At 44.6% G+C, this 23,028-nt stretch overlaps 1 protein-coding gene across 1 annotated transcript in view; it reads right to left on the reverse strand.

The window, feature by feature from the left end:
* ALK (ALK receptor tyrosine kinase) overlaps positions 1–23,028 on the reverse strand; it is a 540,180-nt gene that overhangs the window by 513,873 nt on the left and 3,279 nt on the right. Inside the window, exon 3 of the mRNA XM_017877049.1 lies at positions 1,983–2,147. Coding sequence (XP_017732538.1) covers positions 1,983–2,147 — 165 coding nt within the window. The remainder of the gene's footprint in view (positions 1–1,982; positions 2,148–23,028) is intronic.

Here is a 23,028-nt window from a genome sequence, read left to right on the forward strand (position 1 = left end):
GAACCTAGAAATAATTCAAATGTTCAATGACAGCAGAAGAGATCAATTGTGTATTTTTATGCAAAAGATGAATATATTATCAAAAGCAAATGAATCACAGCTACATCTATCAAAGTGAACAGATCAAAGACAGTATAATCCCATTTATATACAAGGCTGAAAACATGCAAACCTAGTCAATATGTTATTTGGAGCTATATATATAGGTAGTATAGCCATGAAAAAGAGCAAATAAGTGATTCACACAACATGTAGGAGAATGATTACCTTGGAGGGTGAGGAAAAGTTTGTGATCTAGGTGGGATAGAGCAAACCCCAAAAAGACTGATAATGTTCAGATTCTTCAGCTTTTTGGCAGTGAGAATGCAAGTGTTGTTGGTTTTGTTGTAATCTCTAATCTATGCATGCATATTATATCCACTTTTTGCTAGATTTCCTAGTAAAAACATAAAATACACAGATACGTAGTCTCCATTTCAGATCTACTGAATCAGAATCTCAGGTTATGGGATTGAGGCAGTATTTTCCATAAGTTCTCCAGAGGAATTCTGATGCACTTTCTGGTTAAGAGCATTCACCTACACATGCACACACTACAATACCTATCAAAATCCAGATAAAAGCAGCTTAAAATATAAGTCAAGGTCAAGCAATCCCAAAAGAGTTATAAAAACAAAACGTCAGCCCAGGAAAGTATATAGAAAGGAAAGTCTCCTTTGGTTCTTTGATGACAAGGTAGAGGCTGAGGTGTAAGCCTGAGAGCATTAGTTGTTTTTGTGCCACCTCCAATCTCCCTCATCAGCTTACCTGAGACCTGACCTGCTAGACTCCCTAGTAGCATGAGCCTGAGATGATCTCTGTCAAGAACCTGGTCACAGAGCACGCTCTGGTCCTGGTCTTGCTACAAAGACAGAAGCATGATGTGGTGGAAAGTACCCTTGTCTAGGACTCATCACAGCAGGTATTTAGACCCAGACTCACATGTACATGTTGTGTGATGTTGGGCAAGTCACTCACCCTCTCTGAGCACTAATTTTCTTCTCTGCCCTGCCTCTCTCATTGAAATCCAATGAGATAGTGTAGGTGGGAGTGCTTTGCAAAGTGAAAAATCTACCCTGAATGTCCAATAAGCCCATTGCCATTTCAGTTATTACTTCTTCCTAAAAGCCAGGAACATAGGCTTTCAATTCTGAGTCAGTCGAGTTTTCCAGGTTCAAGACATTGGGAGCCCTAAGATTTGGCTTGGTGAGACATAAAACTAGACTAGGGCTTACTGCCTCCATATCTCTCTCCAAGAAAGTCAGCACAATTTAACAACTGCCCACTACTTTCTTCTGAGCCTACCTTTCCTAGGCCCTGATAATAAAGAAGGGGACATTCATAAACAGCTCAGGGCCACAGAAAGCATCACACCAAGCAAACATGTCACTTGAGTATTTATGAACGGCTTTGAAACAAACATTTAAGCCAGTTCTACAATACCTTTCAAATTAGGATTGCCAGATTTGGCAGTAAAAATAAAAATGCAGGACACTCAATTACATTTGAATTGTTTTGTATAATTGGAATAGTTTTTAGTTTAAGTGTGTTCCAACTATTGCATGAGAAACACTTATACTAAAAAATCATTTGCTGTTCATCTGAAATTCAAATTTAATGAGGTATCTTGTATTTTATCTTGCAACCCCATTTCAAATACCAATCAGCACTTTCTCTTATGGGGAAATCTGCATGGAGGAGAGTTATGAAACCCTACTTTTATTACTTGTTAAAGAATAAAGGGTTGGGCTGAACTTGAGATGGGACTTGTCTTCCTCCCTTCCTTGCATGGCCAAAGAAGCCATGGAAAGGCACAGATATTAAAAGCAGATTTCAAAGGAAACAGAGCAGAACAGGGGTGAAGTCTCATCATTTCAAACAGAAACAGGCATTCCAGCCTGGCCCTGACCCACCCACGACATCACCAGTGGTCTCTCCCTTACCTCTGGGCATCTCCTTAGAACGCTCTGCCTCAGGCCCATCCAGCAAGTCCATCTGGGAGGCCTCCTCAGAGGGAACACGGCGCCAGGACCAGCTCTGGTTCCTGAGGTCATGCAGTGGAGGGGAATATTCCAGCTCACAGGGGAAGTCAAAGCTGCACTCCAGACCTGCAATAATAGCCAAGGATCAGTGGAACAAACCATTTCCCAAATGTGGCTTTTCAGCCCCCTCCACTCCACACTACAAGGCTGGCCTTCATCTCCTCCACACCCTTTGCCCTGTCCAGGGGAGATAAGTTGTCAATACCACAGGGCTCTGTATTGGTGAAAAGGGGCCTAAGAGAATAAAATGCGCCCTTTCTGTAACTCATATTATGGGAGATGTTCTCAGAGAAGGCAGGTAAAAAGCAGAGCTAACTAACAGGTTGAATGGTGGGAAGCTCTGCATCTTGTGAAGTTACCTGAAGACACAGAGAGGGCCTGAGGGTGAGTGGGCAGAGCCTGCACAAGCAACACACGAGGCCTGAGTCCAAGTCTGGCGCTGCTTTTACCAGCCCGGTGACTCTAAGCAAGAAAACTCACCTCTCTGTCCATTAATTCCCTCACCTGTACATTGGGCTGATAATTACCACTCAAGTTGGCTGTAAGAACTGGTGGTAAAACACACTCTCTACAAATACCTAATGTATGCGGGGCTTACAACCTAGATGATGGGTCAGAGTAAACAGGCAACCTACAGAATGGGAGGAAACGTTTGCAATCTATCCACCCGACAAAGGGCTAATATCCAGAATCTACAAAGAGCTTAAACAAATTTACAAGAAAAACAAACAAACAACCCCATCAAAAAGTGGGCAAAGGATACGAACAGACATTTCTCAAAAGAAGAGTTATGTGGCCAACAAACACATGAAAAAAAGCTCATCATCACGGGTCATTAGAGAAATGCAAATCAAAACCACAATGAGATACCATCTCACACCAGTTAGAATGGTGATCATTAAAAAGGAAACAACAGATGCTGGTGAGGCTGTGGAGAAATAGAAATAGAAACGCTTTTACACTGTTGGTGGGAGTGTAAATTAGTCCAACCATTGTGGAAGACAGGGTGGTGATTCCTCAAGGATCTAGAACCAGAAATACCACTTGACCCAGCAATCCCATTACTGGGTATATACCCAAAGGTTTATAAATTATTCTACTATAAAGGCACATGCCTACGTATGTTTATTGCAGCACTGTTCACAATAGCAAAGACTTGGAACCAACCCAAATGCCCATCAATGATAGACTGGATAAAGAAAATGTAGCAAATGTACACCATGGAATATTATGCAGCTTTAAAAAACGATGAGTTCATGTCCTTTTCAGGGACATGGATGAAGCTGGAAACCATCATTCTCAGCAAAGTAACACAGGAACAGAAAACCAAACACCGCATGTTCTCACTCATAAGTGGGAGGTGAACAATGAGAACATGTGGACACAGGGAGAGAAACATCACACACCACGGCCTGTCGGGGGGTGGGGGGATAGGGGAGGGAGAGCATTAGGAGAAATACCTAATGCAGATGACAGCTTGATGGGTACAGCAAACCACCATGGCATGTGTATACCTATGTAACAAACCTGCATGTTCTGCACATGTATCCCAGAACTTAAAGTATTTAAAAAAAAATAAAAAAAGAACTCCAGATGGTCTGGGAACTTCAGGACGTTTTGCAGAGGAAGATAAGGCCTGCACAAAACCAGAGCAAACCAGAACCAGTGGCCCCTGTCACCTTTAGATCATTAGCATATCATTATAATGCGAAAGTTCCCTCCCATAGAAGAGAATCACTGCCACTTTCTGTACACGTGTCATATGAAGAGCATGTTCTTGATCTGCACCTGCGTGTCTGAAGTTTTTCCCCACACAAGCTTACACAGCCTCTGACCCACGTCTAACCCTGTAACATTTCCCAGCTTCCCACTGCTCTGGGAGAAGCTGTCTTTAGAGCAAGTGCTCTCTCCTTTTCCATGCCTGGCCAGAAATAAAACCTGCTTGCCCTTTTCCTTAAAAAAAGAAAAAAGAAAAAATACATAAATTAAAACAATTAAAAACCTTAGGTGATAGGTTGATAGGTACAGCAAACCACCATGGCACACATATACCTATGTAACAAATCTACATGTTCTATGCTTGTACCCCAGAACTTAAAGTAAAATTTAAAAAAAAGATAATAATACAAAAAATGTCCTGCCTATGAAAAAATGGACCTGGTCCATATTGGATGCCCTGAAAAATGCTAGCCAGACCCTGTCCTTTCTGATTGATTAGAGAAAGGCCACAGGGAACTGGAGTTTCCTCATAGCCTGCCTTGCCAGCCCTATAATCTACCCTTCAATCTCCTGTCCAGAGAAGAGGGCCAAGGTGATGACAGCGCATCAGGGTTTATTTTCTCTTGGGGAGTGACTGGGGAGGGTCACTGGGTAAGGAGAGAGAGAAAAGGGAGGCAGGAAGGGCCCATGCCCTGGGATGTTTTGTACTTTGTTGAGCTTCCCTAGGCAGACTCTTTCTGTCCAATGATTCCACATTTGCCCCACTTTTAGGGTACATGAGCCACTCAGCTTTTCTTCCCCTTCCTTGTTCATTGTCTACTCTACAAAGTGGCTGAAGAACTTTGCACATGGTGGGCTCTCAAAGGTGGCTTATGGATTAATGGAAGACGCCAAGACACAAAACGTTCAACCACCTCTTACTTCATCCTCTCCCCAAAGCCATGGGAATAAGAAAAAAAGGGATAATGTGATAGATATTGGACAATCTGAGGAATTCAGTTTGAGTCCAGGCTTGTCCAGTTACCTCTCATGTGTGAATTTTGGTTTTCTCATCTGCAGAACAAAGGACTTATAGACTAGAAGATTCCAGGAACAAGCACCTGGTGAAACCTGGGCTGCAGCTCCATCTCTGCCACCGATTTGCTGGTGACCTTGAATAAGTCACTTAACCTCTCCGGGCCTCAAGTTCCTCAAATATAAAATCTAGACCAGATATTTTCTCAAGTTCCCATTTGATTTGGCTTTTTAAAGATTCCAAAGTCCTTGGCCTCAGTAGAGTTATAATAGCTATTTTGATAATTCAATCTTTGTGACAGTGCTAATGGGTGCTGTGTCCCAATTAGCATTTGTGCATTTTAACAGCTGCTTCTGAGGCTACTACTACCCCAATCTCCAAGACAAGTCTGGTGTTGGAAATTTCAGAATACAGTGGGGGCAGATTCTAAGGCAGGCAGCTGGTCACTGGATTGTCTTCCAATGGGTGTCCACACCCATAGACAGCTGGCCCTGCTGCAGAGTTGGGAGCAAAATATTCATGTTAACACTAACCAAACTATTTAAGTGTAGGAGAAAAGAAAAAAAATCCTTCAATTACACTTCTGTTGAGTGTCTTTCTGCTCCTCAGCTGCTTTCCAGGAGCTGCCATCCTTCTGGCCCTAAGGTGAATACTCCTTGCCCTTTCACGATTCAGACAACTTGCCTTCATAGTGACAAGCTGAAAAGGGTAGCTCTCACTTTAGGTTGATAGGCCACTTGCTCTACAGTTGGTGTCCAGGAACCACAGGCTGCCTTAATCTTCAAGATGTATTTGAAGACACCTGGTTTTCATAGCAGACTACAAAGAGAAAACTGGTCCAACATTTTGTACTTTGCAACACCAAAGTGACATAGGAAGGATTAGCTATGAAACCTGACTAATAAGGAGAGGCGTAGCCATGAAATGTAACTCCTCCGGGGAGGGTCAAAAAGACACATCCACATTGGTGGATGTTCATGTCAGAGGAAGGGAGAGAAAGCCCCCAGCCACTCCCATCCCACATTGACAATTATCTGTGCCTTTCCCAAAGATTCAACTTCTGCAGCCATCCTCTATCTTGATTTTTCTCCTCCAATGAAAGATGACCTATTTCTATTCAAGACAGAGGTGAGGTGTGCCAACTGTCTGAGTTGTGTCCTGCCTGGCAAATGTGCCCTACATGTGTATTCAACAAACAGACAGTGGAATATACAATCCCAGCACTAAGCCTATTAATTCTGGGATCTTTGAACTCTGGAGAGTTTAAGTGTGATAACTGGCTGTGTTTGGGCCAGATCCTGCCTAGTAAAACAGGCTATGCAAATGTACCGATTACCAAATGAGTTCCTTCTGTAATTCTCAGTCCGCAGCAACCTCCTTTTAGCTGTTAAAGCTGTACTTTCTAGCTTTAAATAGGAATGGAGTTAATATTACTACTCATTTGGGTGAAACTGAATTGGGCTTTTCTACATTCTGATTTAATTTCTTATAAAATGTGGACACAGGTTTTTCTCTCTCAAACTAGCCTCAGTGCCTCTTGGGCAATAATACCTTGGGACTTGTCTAAAACACCAGGTTAAATCTTATTTTCCTTGGGTCTTTTCCGAGGTTCTAGACCTAGTGTGCTTCTTGAATCTCTCTCCTTCACCCTCTTCCGACTCAGTGCCTGTTAGGTAGAGACTGTAGAATCTACTTTACGGGAGGGATTCAGAGGGGTGGAGGGCTTCAGCACAGTGCTGAACCTTAAGCAACCCAACCACAGAGGCAGGTCCACACCCACCCAGGGATAAGGGTGGGAAACTACATTCACTCAGCCCCTCCTGGTGGTCTTCCAGGCACTGTCCTGGGTGTTTTCCTTCCATCACTGTACCTCATCTTCAGAACAACACTGAGAAGTGGTTGGTTTCTTCTTCTCTCTATAGGTGAGGAAGCTGAGGCTTAAAAAGTTTTCTTGCCCCCACATCAGAGGACTACCCCAAGGCAGACCCAGAGAGTGACCTAGAACTGGATAATGCGGAATATCCAGTGTTGTTCGTCTCTCTCCCACAGCTTCAGAATCTCAATTTAGCGCTGAAGATTAAATTACACAATAGATGAGAAACCCATGAAGTGTTTTATCTTGGTTATTCTCAGACCCAAAGCCTGTAAACTTTACATATCTGAAAAGGCTTCTCCATGAGAGGGGACAGATCTATATTTTCTCAATGTCAGGCCCATTTTGCAGAATGATTGTGACCTTCAGGAGGATCCAGAGATCTTGACCTTCTTTGTTTTGACCCAAGAGAATCTGACCATTGAAAAAGAGTGTTGAGAAAAAGACACACTTTCCAGGACCTGCCAATCACATACGTGAAATCACTGCCACCTACTTTCTTGTTGTTTCCATCATGGAAGAGAGGTAAGGTAATGGAACCTTCTGGAAAAGATCTGCCAGCTGAGAGGAGCGTCAAGTGCTGTGAAGGGAAAGGGCTCTAGCAGAGCAGGGAGGATGGTTCTGGGCTTGGTCCTGCACAGAGCAGCTGAGACCCCAGCAGGTCCATTTCTGTCTCTAGGCCTGTTTCTCTGCATTTGAAAGATGAAAGAAATGAAGTATGTATCCTCCATGGTGCCCTTCATCTCTGAAGGTCAGTGATTCTATAGGCTTACCCTGGGCCGACACAACCAAACCTACAGACCATTCAGCCTGCCTCTGCTGAGGAGCTGCTGCCCCTAAACAGGGACTTGTTGTCATCCCAAGGGACAGATTTCCTACGGAAGGAGGTTGAATATACATCACACTCAATGGGGACTTGGTTTGCCTCTAGATTCTCAAAGAATTAAAAAGGAAAGCTTGGCCGGGCGCAGTGGCTCACACTTGTAATCCCAGCACTTTGGGAGGCCCAGGCAGGTGGATCACCTGAGGTCGGGAGTTGGAGATCAGCCTGACCAAAATGGAGAAACCCTGTCTCTACTGAGAACATAAAATTAGCCAGGTGTGGTAGCGCATGCTTGTAATCCCAGCTACTCGGGAGGCTGAGGCAGGAGAATCTCTTGAACCCGGGAGGCTGAGGTTGCAGTGAGCCGAGACCCCCACCATTGCACTCCAGCCTGGGCAACAAGAGCAAAACTCCGTCTCAAAAAAAAAGGAAAGCTCGTGTAAGTTTTGCACATAATGGTTGCAGGATGAACAAGTGAGTATGTGTGCACATACCTGCACATGTGTGTGTGTGTTCATACATTTTTATCATTTGATACTCACTTCCTGAAATCTCCCAGTGCATGAATCACATTTTAAAGACTGAATTCATTAACAGTTAGCTTCTAGACATTGTTTTAGTATGAAGCACAGCCACTGAGAAGAATGTTATGGTAACTATCAGAAAACCACAGGGGTGACCCTGCCTGAAGACATACCCAGTCTCCCTTATCAAAACCCCCCGGCTGTAGAAGAGTTGTCAATGACCACCCACCTTGAACACTCTGAACCTGAGGGTGGAAATGTAGCCTCTAGGAATGTGTGAGACTCCCAAAGCAGTCAAGCCCAAGGCCTGTGCCTAGGAAGCCCAGCATTTGTTATTCAGGCAGAGATGGGGGCCTTCCAACCAGGGCCATGTGCCAGGCCGAGACACTCAAGGAGACTGCATGTAGGTTCCAGCTATTCTCCATAACACCACAAAAGGGGAATAGGGAGCTTGGTGCATTTTGAACACTTGGGTCTCCTCTTGAGTGGGCTCAGAATATCAAACAATCCTCCTTTGTATCCAGACTGATGTCAGATTTCCCCAGAATCCCTTGGAGCAAGGCCCTTTATGCCTCCTTAACCTGAGCCTGCTAACCAAGAGACTAGTTTCCTAAATCCTATTAGTTTTCTAAATCACCTTGGGTCAGTTTCAAGGTAGGGGGCCAGCAGCTCCAGTTAGTTTTAAAGACATCCCCTCCAACATTGCCCAGTTTCCAAGTGAATGTAGGGTGGCAGGGCCTTGAAGGGCAGCCCCCCAGGGCAGGTCCACATCAGCCCCTTGGATGATGCCTCGCAGCCTCAGGTCACTATGAGCTTTGGAAACAAATACTGCAGAATGAAAAGAAAAGTCATAAAAAAGAGAAGAATGCCATGCCCATCAATTCCATGACACTTCATCTTTCTTGATTTTGTCTCTTATTATGAAGTAAAGCTGGAGGTCTTACTTACTTTCTTGTTCCTGGCAACGCATGCTGTAGTATGTATAGAAGAGCCCTGACCCCTATGGAGAGGACTTCTGTGAAGGTGTGTGGGAAGTGTATTTATAAGTAATAACACTCGCCAAGGGCTCACTGGGGCTTGTCACCATGCCAGGCACCTGACATGATCATCTTCTTTAATCCCTATGAAGTAGGCGGGATTCTTATCTCCACTCAACAGATGAAAGCATTGGAGCTCAGAGAAGTGAAGTCACATCTGATGTTACTCAGATAGGAAGGGACTCGGTGGTCTTTTACCGATGTGCTTCCTTCCTGTGAGTCCTGAGGCCCTTTCAGTAGGTCACAAACAGGATTGCCAATAGAAAAGGCAGCAGACATAGCTCACCTCATGCAGAGACACAGACATGGACATGTCTGTGGCTGCAGTGAGGCAGGAAACAATGTACGAGCTCCACAAGTGAGGCAGAGCTGATAACGTCTGACTCTGCAAGTATCACCTAAAGGCAATGCCAACCTTACTGTGGTGCCACAAAATACTAAAGAAATGGTCATGGTCATATGCCATCACCTCCTTCATACTGACAATTGAAATACTATTTCTCAGGATGGACAGGAGGCTGTGCTCAAAAAATGGCATGATAAGCAAATTCTGAATCAGCCAATGTGTTGATTTAGAATGCCAATACTCTTCTGGATGGCCGCACTTCATACTACAACAATGTATGAGCTCTGCAAGTGAGGCAGGAAAGGACCTGGGCCCAGAGAGGGACAGGCAGGGCAAAGCTGGGGGCAGGACAGGAGCCAGAGTGTCTTTGCTGTCTTGAAAGCTCTGATACGACCTATAAAGTTGGGCCTGTGATGCCCTAGGTGAGGACTGAGTCAGAGGACACATCACCAAGATCTAAGTCTGACTCTCATTGGGTATATGGCTCAAGAAGCCAAAACCACAAGTGCAATAAAGCCCAGGGCTTAAAGTTCCCATCTAGGTTTCTTGATTGTATTAGTCTATTCTCATGCTGCTAACAAAGACATACCTAAGACTGGGTAATTTATAAAGAAAAAGAGGCTTCACAAACTCACAATTCCACATGGCTGGGGAAGCCTCACAATCATAGCAGAAAGTGAAAGAGGAGAAATGCACATCTCACATGGCAGCAGGCAAGAGAGTGTGTGCAGGGGAACTGTCCTTTATAAAACCATCAGATCTCATGAGACTTACTCACTATCATGAGAACAGCACAGGAAAAACCTGCCCCCATGATTCAATTACCTCCCACCGGATCCCTCCCATGACATGTAGGGATTATGGGAGCTACAATTCAAGATGCGATTTGTATGGGAACACAGTCAAGCCATATCACTGATGTCTTCCAGAATATGTGCTGTGTTTCTTGGGTCTGATTGGGATCCCAGTTTAGAAAATTGAGGGTGGGTGGGCAAAGTTTCTGTGGCCATCAGGATGTATCTGTTTTCAGAAGGGGCCTATAAGAGTTCATTTAACTGAATACTTGGTCAATGGGATCTGCGTCTGAAAACGGAATTATCAGGTTTGCCACTCACTTAAAATGACAATATGATTGTGATTTTGTGTTGGGGTTATTTTCCCGCTAAAAATGCTTTCCTGTCTCCAGTTATCTTGACTTGATGTCTAACTACTGGGATACGGAGCCTGACGCCGGGCCTGACTGTCCTCACTTGTTGAATGGTGATGTCTGTGATACCAATCAGTCGTACAATCTTTCCCCGTACGTCTATGGCCATATGTCTTATGCATCAAGTGACCTTAATATCATCATGATTGATTCACAGGAATAGAGCACAAGACTTGAGATTCGACTCCAATTCTGCCATTGTCAGCTCTGTAATACGGGACACTGTTTTGTGCTAAGCCTCAGTCAGGTCATCTCTGTGAGAAGCTGAAAGGGCTTCAGATGATGAGGCGTGTGCTTAGAGTGGAGAATTCCCAAAGCACACTGGCTGATTCCAAATTTGCACAACCATGCCTTTTGTGAACACACTTCCTGTTACTCCTGAGAAAGAGTATTCCAATTGTCAGTCTGAAGCAGGTGATGGCACATGACCATGACCATTTCTTTAGTATTTTGTTGTACCAAAGTAAGGCTGGCACTGCCTTTAGGTGATATTTGCAGTCAGAGGCTGTTAGAATTTTAAGCAACATTTGAGGTCAACCATTTCTCCATTGGAGAGGTGAAAAAAACAAGACCCAGGGAAGGGAAAATACTGACTTAGGGCCATGCCACTGATTAATGAGTCCTTCACACACAGTGTGGAGGGCATTTCTCCTGGCTGCAGAAGTCTTTCTGAATGTCACCTCTTTGGGGAGCACCAGACGGGAGCTGGGCAGAAGTACTGAACCACCACCTGTCATGCATCCTCAGGCTTTACTTACTGGCCCCTCCAGCTGAAGCTGGTTTTCTTCATGGCACAGGAAAATGCCAATGTATTCCTGACAAGCCTGGTTAAGTGTCTTCAGTAAAGAACCATATGAAACATCATGCATACATGGCAATTATCTTGCAGCTGGCCTTTAGAGAGATCTACACGTAACGCTACACTTCATTAAATGGAACCCCAGAAATTAGCATTCTTAAAACACTGTCAGTCCTTAAAGATTGTACCCAGCTCAAGGGAACTCTCTCAGTGGCCACTAATCCTGAGGCACAGGGAGGGTCTTCTTTGCTCAAGGGATTCATCAGAATGTCCCAGCTGTAGGCCTTCAGAGTCATGAGGGACCTTGGAGACCTCTGAGAGGAAGGAAAAAGCTGGAGAATGATGGGGATCAGGAAAGAATGCACAGCGGCTGGTTGCAAGGCTAGTACTAAAATTCTGTTTCTAATCCTGATTGCTATTATTATAATTATTCAAAGCTGTGCCTGACAAATAGACAAAATAATACCTTAAATAAGTAGAAAATTCTGAAAATCCACACTATTTTTTTCTGGAATAAATTAGCAAAACCATATATGGCTAGGTTTCAAATATCTCCCAATGATCAGATGGCTCAACTCACCTCCAATAAAGCTTTTTGGGTTGTCTCCTCCTGCATGTACTCTTCTGCCAACAAAATGCTTTTTGATGGTTGCCGGAAGCTCCCTGCTGGTGAGCATGTCTGTTCTCAGGCCAGGAGCCACAGTGAGAACAGGGTGAGGGAAAGCATGGGGTCAGAAGCAAAGGGGAAAGTTCACTAGAGAATTCTTAGGAAGCCTCCCAGCTCCAGGCCCATCAGCCTTGTGCTTGGGGCAATTCATTTAACCACTTGAGTCTCGGTTTTCTCATGGATAAACCAGGGAGAATTATCACACTAATTCTGCTGATAAAAATAATATAAATACCAGTAATCCCAGGACTTTGAGAAGCCGAGGCGGACAGATCACTTGAGGTCAGGAGTTTGAGATCTGCCTGGCCAACATAGTGAAACCCCGTCTCTACTAAAAATACAAAAATTAGCCAAGCATAGTGGCGGGCGCCTGTAATCTCAGCTACTCAGGAGGCTGAGGTAGGAGAATCACTTGAACTTGGGAGGTGGAGGTTGCAGTGAGCCAAGACTGTGCCACTACACTCCAGCCTGGGTGCCAGAGTGAGATTCCGTCTCAAAAACAAAGAAAAGAAAAAAACATATATCTGCTGTGAAGATCATATGAGGTAATGAATGTGGCCATGCTTTAGAAACCCTGAGATACCATATATTAATAGATGGATGTTCTCACCATCTTGGCCCTGTGATGCAGACATAGCACTGTGTCTTCTTCCTGTGCCTCAGATCTACCACCAGGAACCTGGGGATGAACTGACCTGACCTGACCTTGGAGAACCCAGGGAGAAGCAGGCTAGAACAGAGATTCTTCTGTCCTTGCCCTATTTTATATCAACCTCTCAGGGGGATGGGAGAGGCACCAGGGTATCTGGGGAGGCATTGCATGGAGTAACTAGAAGCACAGATCCTGCATGAGGTCAGACTCCCAAGTTGGAAATTTGGCTGTCCCATTACTAGCTCCACATGTCAGAGAAAATTATTTAATCTTTTTGTGCCTCAATTTTTTCAACTGCAAAGTAAGAATTAAAGCAGGGACCACCTCCTGGAATTGTGAGGAGGGTGAAATGCAATAGTGTACGTTGAGTGCCCTGTGTGGTGACTTGCACACAGTTTGGCCTTATTTAATGATGAGTGTCATTGCTGTTACTCATTTTTTTTTCCTTTTTTTTTTTTTTTTTGAGACGGAGTCTCACTCTATTGCCCAGGCTGGAGTGCAGTGGCGCAATCTTAGTTCACTGCAAACTCCATCTTCCGGGTTGAGACCATTCTCCTGCCTCAGCCTCCCAAGTAGCTGGGACTACAGGTGCCTGCCACCACGCCCCACTAATTTTTTGTATTTTTAATAGAGATGGGGTTTCACCATGTTAGCCAGGATGGTCTCGATCTCCTGACCTTGTGATCTGCCCACCTCGGCCTCCCGAAGTGCTGGGATTACAGGCGTGAGCCACCGTGCCTGGCCATTGCTGTTACTCTTTAAGTGTCTCCAGGAGTCAGCAATGGCAGAGAGGATATAAGAGGGAGCATATCCAGCACAGCAGGAAGAAAACTTTGTTTCAAGCCCTGTTGCAGTTGGAAGCGTAAAAGGAAAAGGGGTGATGGAGAAACGTGCGCTCCTCTCTCAAACTTTCCTTTGTGATGGCTGATTGAGCTTGCCTGTGGAAGACCTCAAGTGAGATGACCTGGGTTCTAGCTCTGGCTCTGTGATATAACTTCACACAAGTCACTTAAGGTTTCCAGACCTCAGTGTCCTCATCTGTAAAATGGAGTGGGGGAATAAAATGATTCTCCGGTCTCTTCCATCTCTACCATGCTAAGAATAATTGCCCCTTTGGGCAGGTGGCCAAAATAAGCTGCCTAACTTCACTCTAGCCAGCTGGTCAGTAGAAACCCAGGGGGCCTGACTTCCAGCCCAGGCTTAGATGATTAGGGACTGTGGCTCCCCTTTTCTGGATTATCTCCTTAAGGGGTACTTGGCTCACCAGTCACCTTCCTTATTAATCCACCAGCTGCCATCAACATCTGGTCACTTGCTTCATAACACTAAGTACCCAACCTGGTCCCTACCCGCTCTGCCCACAACCACTGTTCATTTGTCATAGAGCCCCAGAACTTGAAATCATTCACTTCCTTTTCACCAGCCTGCTCCCTGGAATGCATCTTGGGAACCAATCACCCAATTCAAGACATCTGTTTAGCTCACTTATAATCAAGCTGCAGAGAAGAAGGGCCAAGTCTCCTTCCATCAATCAATTACATGAACACAGCCTCAGATGGCAGTGTGTGCGCACACGTGCACACTGCAGTGGGAGATACACACGGGAAGTTCAATTCTTATTTCTCTTATCTGTGACCAATACCATGTTACAGATAGAAAAACAGGGCTCTGCTCTTAATCACAGAACAGAAAATTGAAAATAAATTCTGAAGTTAACTAGCTCAGCTTCTTCATTTTATAGATGGGAAAATTAAGGCTCAGGAGAGTGAAGGGACTTGGTCAAAGTGGCATGGCCTAGGGTCTGGAGCAGTAAGAGAGTTGAGAACAGAACCCAGATTGGACTTCCAATTCAGTTCTCTGCTTGCAATTTCCAGGAAACACTCATGCAGAATATGTGTATGTGTGTTGGGTAAGAAAGTCTAACAGAAAGACGCAGGCTACAGAGGGCATAGTGAAATCCTTAGCAGTTTGTAGCATTTTTCAATATGACATCTGTCTAAATGGGCTTATTTCTGAAACCAGAAGGTTGGAGATGAACTCTGAGCAATGTGGCATCCATGACAATACGAGAAGGCCTGGTGGTTAAGGCAGACCTCAGAATATGCAGATGGACCTCCCCACTTACTCTTCTGTCTCTAAAGAGACAGGACTTGCTGAGCGTTAATGTGAACATGGGGTTCCATTCCTCCCTGTTTTCAAACACAGGAAGATACCAGGCTGCCCGAGCACAGACCTTCTACCCTTCAAGGACTCCCAGTCCAGCTGGGGGATGAACTTGCCCATACCTAACTCTAAGAGGCCTCGGGGAAAACAGAACAAGGGAGGCTCTTTGCCTGGGAGGACCGAAGGTTCACAGAAAAAGCAACTGCTGGGCTACATCTTGAAGGATGAAACACTTTCAACAGATATTAAGGGTTTGGCTAGGAAGTTTCCTAAGAACAGAGGAGAAGATAAGGTTATTCTAGGCAGGTGAAGAACTGATATTGCTTAATTTGCTATAGGTGTATAAATTTTGAAGCTGAACTGCATGAATTTAATCCCAGCTCAAATACTAGTGCGATTAAAGGCAAAATGCTTTCAAGTTCCAGAGGGCAAAACTAGGGACTTAAAAGAGTTTTAAGCCAGAGCCTTAGAGCAAATGGAGCCATGCCACCAAAACCCACCTTTTGCTGTGCGCTGGGCACATTCAGATCTGTCATCATGTCCTCACAATAATGCTGTCAGTTGGTAATCCTGATCACTTCCACTTTAAAGATGACATAGAGAACCAAAAGGAGTAGGTAGTGGCTGAAGGTAATAAAACTCACAAGAATCAGAGCTGGGAATTCATTCCATGTCTCAGATCCCCAAGATGAGTTTTCCCCGCTATGGTTCTATGTGTTGCTTTCAGGCAGAGGCTGGAAGACCTTTTGTTGGGATGTTACAGAGGAGATTGATTGATTGATTGATTTACTTTTTGAGATGGAGTTTCGCTCTGTAACCCAGGCTGGAGTGCAATAGTGCAGTCTCAGCTCACAGCAACCTCCACCTCCTGGGTTCAAGCATTTATCCTGCCTCAGCCTCCCAAGTAGCTGGGATTACAGGTGCCTGCCACCACATTCCCAGTTAATTTTTTGTAGTTTTAATAGAGATGGGGTTTCAGCATATTGGCCAGGCTGGTCTGGAACTCCTGACCTCAGGTGATCCACCCGCCTCGGCCTCCCAAAGTGCTGGGATTACAGGCATGAATCACTGCGCCCGGCCCAGACAATATTTAAATAGGCAATGTAGAGGTGAGTTAAAGCCCTAGGATAACCAGACCTAGTTCTCCAGTCCAGTGAACACCCTCACCAGAATCCTGTTTTTTAAGGTGCTCTCCAAGTGACTATGAGGCAACTAGACTGAGTGTGGCCATGTGTTCATCCACACCAGCAAGGCACTGACCCCATACCGAGGCAATCCATGGGGCAGCAAAACTCTGCTGTGCTGATGGAAACCCAAGGTATTCAAGGGATGAGGTGTATAAAGCAACAGACGGGACTGAAATGTGAGAAAATATTTTGTGAGCCCTCTTATTGAGAAGAAAATAAACCCTTGCCTCTATGGTAGAGAGGTTAGGCAGGGGCTCTGACAAGCAGATGGCCTGGGTTTGAATCTCAGCTTTGCCACTAGTCCTGGGGAGATCACTAACCTCTCTAGGCCTCTGTTTCCTCATCCTACAGATGTGGCTATTTGATCAGACCACAGAAGGCCCTGACAGCTCACAATTTCTATGAACTTCTCATAGACCAAATTATTCTAGTCATCTACCCAAATGGGCTGGTTCAAGTCCTGTGAATCGGATGTGTCTTCTGACACAAAGTTTTGAACCTGAGGTTGCTCTCAACAAAACATTTTAAGAGGATTTTCTCTTATTTTTCTCACTCTTGATCAGTCCTTTTCCTGAACACGTTTTGGACACATGTCTTTCTAGGTTGGTTAGAAGTGCTCTGTATACGATATCTCAGATGTCCCACAGCTGTCAAAAGAGAAATTCCTCAGCTCACTCATGTCTGCTGAGTATGCTTTTTTAGGTTAGGAAAAGAAAAAAAACAAGCCTGCTCAAAGTAGTTAAAATCACAGCTTTGAATCCTCAACCAGTCAGTCCAGCCCATCAACTGTTCTCCCCTTAGACACATTTCTTTCCTGAAACTGATTAATATGACTAGAAATGAGAGGGCTGGTGCGAATGTCCCTGCCCTTTAATAAAACAGAGAACTTCAGGGGCTGGAAAGCTGTAAGTTGGGAATTGGGAGACCTCAGTTTGCTCCTCATTTGTCCCTGAACTGCTGAGCAGACATTGCAATTACCTCTAGTGAGTACACAATGAGTACAAAACATGAGAGAAGTACCAGGGGTGCAAAAGGAAACAAGATGTGAATTCCTGGATGTCTAAATGCTTCAAGTCTAGGAAGAGTGATAATGCAGGACCACAAATAACTAAGACACAAGGAAAAGTGTGACATCAGAGGCACCAAGTAGCAAGGAGACACATAAAAATTTTCTCCATGAGAATATGGGGATAAAGTGAGGTCCACAACCTCCCAGACTGTTCTAATTTGGGGCTATAGTGTGGTCACCAGCTGCTGGTGGTAAATACTTGCTATATGGTATCCAAAAGGAAGCTCTATTAAATCCAACAGCCATGTCATGTCTCCTAAAACTGAGCAAACCTTCCTATTAGGTAATGATGGTTTGTCAGACCCAGAGAGAGATTCTGCCTCCACAGAACTGATTGGAGTGTTGGGGGTACCACACATACATACAACATTCCTTCATTTAAAAATTCCTCACTTCCTTGGCTTTGGTGCTGATGTGGTTTGGCTGTGTCCCCACCCAAATCTCATCTTGAAGTGTAGCTCTCGTAATTCCCACATGCCATGGGAGGGACCCTGTGTGAGGTAATTGAATCATGGGGGCAGGTCTTCCCCATGCTGTTCTTGTGATAGTGCATAGTCTCATGAGATCTGATGGTTTTATAATGTGGAGTTCTCCTGCACACACTCTTTGTCTGCCACCATGTAAGATGTGGTTTTGCTCCTCCTTGCCTTCTGCCATGATTGTGAGGCCTCCCCAGCCATGTGAAACTGTGAGTCAATTAAACCTCTTGCCTTTATAAATTACCCAGTCTCAGGTTTGTCTTATTAGCAGCATGAGGACAGACTAACAAGGTGACTATACCATCTCCTGGTTCTCCTCCTCTCTCCCGTTTCTTCATCTCTCTCTGTTTCATGCTCCTCTTCCTCTGCTTACCGCTCAAATGAAACATCCTGGATCTCCTCTGAGTCTTCAACCTCCAATTACCAGCTTTGACCTCAGTCTGTGTGTGTGTGTGTGTGTGTGTGTGTGTGTGTGTGTGTGTGATGGAGTCTCATTCTGTCCACCCAGGCTGGCATGCAGAGGCACACTCTCATCTCAGTGCAACCTCTGCCTCCCGGGTTCAAGCGATTCTACTACCTCAGCCTTCCAAGTAGCTGGGGCTACAGGCACGTGTGCATCCAGCTAATTTTTGTATTTTTAGTAGAGATAGGGTTTCACCATGTTAGCCAGGCTGGTCTTGAACCCCTGACCTCAGGTGATCCACCTACTTGGCCTCCCAAAGTGCTGGGATTACAGGCGTGAGCAACTGTGCTAGCCTCAACCTCAGTCTTGCTGCTAATAACTCTCCATACACTTCTCTCCTCAAAGCCAAGACCTGGGTTTACAGCTTTGTACTGGCCATCTTCACCTGGCTGTCCTGAAGGCATTTCAAATGTAACTTGATTACAGTGGATCTCACCATATTTCCTCCTCCCTCTAGATATCTTGGTCAACATCTTTCCTTGCCAAATGTTTCTCTTCTCTGTTCCAGTCAATGACATCTTCATCCACTCAAGGTGGATTCTCCTGAGTAGGAAACCAAGTGGTGCTCACCTTACATCCAGAATCTCTTCCAGATTCCCCTCCTTCCCTTTCTTTCCCACCCTATGCCTTATGTGTAGGACCATGCCCAAATCCTGAGCATACCCAGAGTAACTGTTTCTCCAGCCTCACCCCAGGCCCTCTACAGCCTGTGCCACAGAGCTTGACCTGTTCCCAAACACACCTTTGCACATGCATCCCTTTTGTCCAGAACACTCTTCTCATGACTCTCCATGTTCCCTAGAGTCCAAGGTCCAGTTCTGCTGCCCTAGTCTCCAAAACATCTCCCTTCTTGAGTCCTCTACAGACCTGGCCCTCCCTCCTCTGTGTTCCTGGGCCTCTGATACTGCATTTGTCAAAGAGCAGGCATGCTTACCTCTTCCTCCAGAGCTCCTTGAGGGAAGCAAACATGCCCTACTTGTCTTTGTCACTGACATGCCTAGAGCACAACCAAGCGTACACTTGGCATTCCACGACTGTTGACATCCCTTCTCCCGTTCCCTGTGTTGGTGGAGACATGCTAAGGGGGAAATTATGCAGGCAGGGTGGGGGGTGCAAGAGGGCCTCTGAAGGGGGAAGTCGAGACTGAAGCAAGCACTAGGGAGCCATCTTTCCAGGGGTGAGAGCCAAACCCATGTGAACAGGAAAAATAAATGAAAAGGCGGTCAGACAGCCAAGGGCGACCCCTCCTACTTTTGTGTCTTTCTCTCTCTTTCCTTGTGTGTCTCTCTCTGTCTCTGTCCCCTCATCATCTGTTTCCCTTTGTCAGTGTCTTTCCTGCTCTGTCTGTGAAAAGTGTTTTAAATGGATCTTTTCTGACTTGTTTTTCTCACCTTTGTGTCACATGGTCATTCATTCTCTTATTATCTTTTATTCTGACTTTTTTTCTTTCTGCATATCCTTACTCAACTTGCCACCAACAGAGATAAATTGTTCATATTTATTGGAATGGTTTTACATCTTTGTTTTAAAGGGATATGACCAAGAGGGGCATTTTAAACATGTCTCTCCTCGAAACACCTAAGCCAACTCCTTTTTATTGAATTTCCATGGATTGAGTACATTGGCTCCCAGTAGGTCAGGGCCCTCAAAGTGATAGCTGGTCTCTGATCCTTGGTCTTGTGTGACTGCCAGCATTACTGTCCCTTTTGGGACTCAGACTTTGTGGTGAATGCATGCAGAGGTCTTTTGCTTACCAAGCTTGTAGATGAAAATACAGAGGCATAAGCTAGGGAAGAGCTTGACACCCTAGCTCAGTGGAGCAAGGTTAGGAAGAGAACACAAAAAGACCTGGCCTGGCAGGGGCAGAGGAGTTGGTAAGGAAGCTTTCAGCCCTGACAACAGTCCACAAGGGAGCTGCTTTTCACTGACACCAGTGCTCCTGAGAACCAGAATGGCTGATCACGGCCAACCACATTAAAAACGTAATTTCAGAAATGAGATCAAACTGACTTCCTGCCAGAGATATGAAGCAAATCCCGTACAGAGCAGGAGGCCCTTTGTGTTTTCCACTTTTGTTTCTGTGTTAGGCTGATTTTTTTTTTTTTTTTTTGAGAGAGAGATATTTAATTTACCTAGTCTTTTCAATCAAAGAAATTGATACATTAACAGGATGGGTGGTGATGGTGGCAGTGGCAGGGAAAGTAATTAAAAGTCTAATTTTCTTTCTAAAAGCACCAGCCCCTGAATTGGATAGATCCCCTTGGACTGGAAAGCAGACAAAGTCTGAATAGAGCTTTTATTCAAATCTAACAATTATTTTGTTGTGCTTAGACGCTGGATGTTGGGAAGAATATTTTCTTTTCCAGGAGCCAATGTTCTGGACATTAGGGGGCTGGATCAGTTTCTTAGGGCAGTCATAACAAAGTACCGTCAACTGGGTGGCTTATAATAATGGGTGGCTTAAAATAATGGGTCATAACAAAGTACCATCAACTGGGTGTCTTAAAAAAATTTATTTTCTCACAGTTTTGGAGGCCAAAAATTCAAAGTTAACATGTAGGCAGGGCCATACTCTCCCTGAAGCACTAACGAAGAATTTGTTCCTTCCTCTTAGCTCCCAATGCTGCCCACGATCCTTGGTGTTCCTTGGCTTATAGACACATCACTCTAATCTCTGACTCCATAGTCATATGGTGTGCACCCTATATATGCCTGTGTTTTCTCTTCTTATAAGGACTCCAATCATATTGGATTAAGGCCCATCCTAATCCAGTATGGTCTCATTTTTATTTGATTGCAAAGACTCTATTTCCAAATAAGGTCACATTCGCAGGTACTAGGGCATTAGAACTTTAACGTAACGTTGTGGGGAGACACAAGTCAATCCATACAGGGACCACAGTCTGGGATGAGGAAGGAGGGATGGTAGAGAAGACAAGACTACCTACAGTGCCAAGAGGATTCCACTCATGGTTAGAAAGGGTTGAATTACTTGGCCTGCCTGGGATAGTCTCCATTTGGTGATATCAAGTCTTGGTCCCATAGCTACCCAAGGTCTTAGACATCAGATTGATCATTCAGCTAAACACCAGATCATCCAGGAAGTGGGCATGCTCTCCAGGCAGGGAAAGCTCATCTTTGAAATAACTTTGTGACATGATAGAAAGAGCACTCAGAGAGTCAGAAAGTCTGGGTTCATTCTTTTCTAATGGCTCACCTACTCTGTAAATTGAAAGCACATTAATAAACTCCTTTGACCCTCAATTTGTATTTCCATAAAAATAAAATATAAAATAATTTTCATCTACTGCAATTTTATAATACAACTTAAATGAGAGAAGTGGGTGAAAAAAGTTTTGCAACGTATCATGTTTTTTTTTTTTTTTTTTTTAAATAAATGAAAAGTCCCTTTCTCCTGCTCATATGGGCAGAACCTTTTGTCGTTCTGTTTAAAAAGTTGATGTGATTCTTCCCATACCCAGAGTGGGCAAATATGACTTAAAGTTGGAAAGGATACCATCTGTCTCTGTGGCTCTAAAATTCAAGGTGATCAAAACTGCCTTTCAAAACCCCCAGTGGCCTTAATCTTTTAGCATCTGGTGCTACCTGATAGAACAGATTTTTATCTGGGTAGGTAGTTAGAGCCTAATCCTTTAGCCAAGCCTATAAATAAGTCTAAAGGCATTAGAGCTGATGATAAAAAGAAAAATAAAGTCTTTCTTTAGACGTCCTCCCTCTCAAAGCCTTAGGGGAGGAATGTGCAGCCCTCTGTTCGCTGATGATGAAATTAGTGGGCGTTCGTCATTCAACACAAAGGCGAGAAAGGACTGGAATATGATGTCAAAAGCCATAGAAGAGAATATATTTCACACAGCATATCAGGCCCCAACGCAAATTAGAAGAAATATGGGGAGCCTTCAAAAAGGTAGGTCAAACTTTTTCTTCAAGCAGATAATTACAGACTGGGGGTGAGTAAATCTTATTAGCCTCTTTCCACCTCGTCTCTTCTCATAAAACACTGGAAAGAAGAAAGCCATTCCAATTCAGAACTGGACCACTCACCTAAGAGAGGCCTAGCCCAGTGGTCATCAGGACACCTGCAGTCAGGTTGTTGATGCTCACTGTCATTCCCCGACCCTGACATCCCACCACCAGAACGCAGGTGAAGACAGCCAGCCAAGCGTGGAGTTCCACAATGGACTTGCAGAGACTTGGTGACTTCTCACTGTCTGAAGAACGATCCCTTCAGGCAGCAATTTTCCAGTCAAATTTCTCAGCCCAAGTTTGAGGCCTTAAAATTAATGAAGTTGTTAACATTTCTTAAAATGTCTTTCACGGCAGTTGAAAGGTATGGATTTATCACCCAACTCGGCTGGCCTCTTTGATTCACAGACTTGTAGGCTGAGCCCCGACCAACATCCTTAAGGGGACCAGACTCTTGGCATTAGCTCTGCCTTTAGCTTGTTCTGCAGGGCAGAACTTGGGGCAAGTCCTTAACATCTGTGGACTTAACCTGCAGGACTTGGGGCAAGTCCTTAACATCTGTGCTCTGAGGTCAGCCCACTGGGGACACTTGGGCTTAGTTGCCTATGGAATGATTTCTCTGGTCTGAGCACTGAAAGGGCAGGGCCAACCCTTACCTGTCTTTATGTTTGCATCACTTCCCACATCAGGCACAGGACCAAGCACACAGAAATGATGACGGTGGTGGTAATGTCTTCATAAGTCTCAGCTGAATTAAATATGGCAGAAAGATGTAAAGCCTCTGGAATGCCCACCATGATCGGCTAAGGAACCACCAATGAAGAATAAGCTCCTCCTTCCCCCATACATCAATAGCAAAAATGGTGATGACTTGGGTACTCTTACCCAGAACTTGGGCAGTAACTGCCAATGGTTTGGGTCCTCTAATCTGCCAAGAACG

The sequence above is a fragment of the Rhinopithecus bieti genome, unplaced genomic scaffold (assembly GCF_001698545.2).
Source record: "Rhinopithecus bieti isolate Rb0 unplaced genomic scaffold, ASM169854v2 scaffold_7681, whole genome shotgun sequence".
In the NCBI taxonomy this organism is placed as follows: Eukaryota; Metazoa; Chordata; class Mammalia; order Primates; family Cercopithecidae; genus Rhinopithecus; species Rhinopithecus bieti.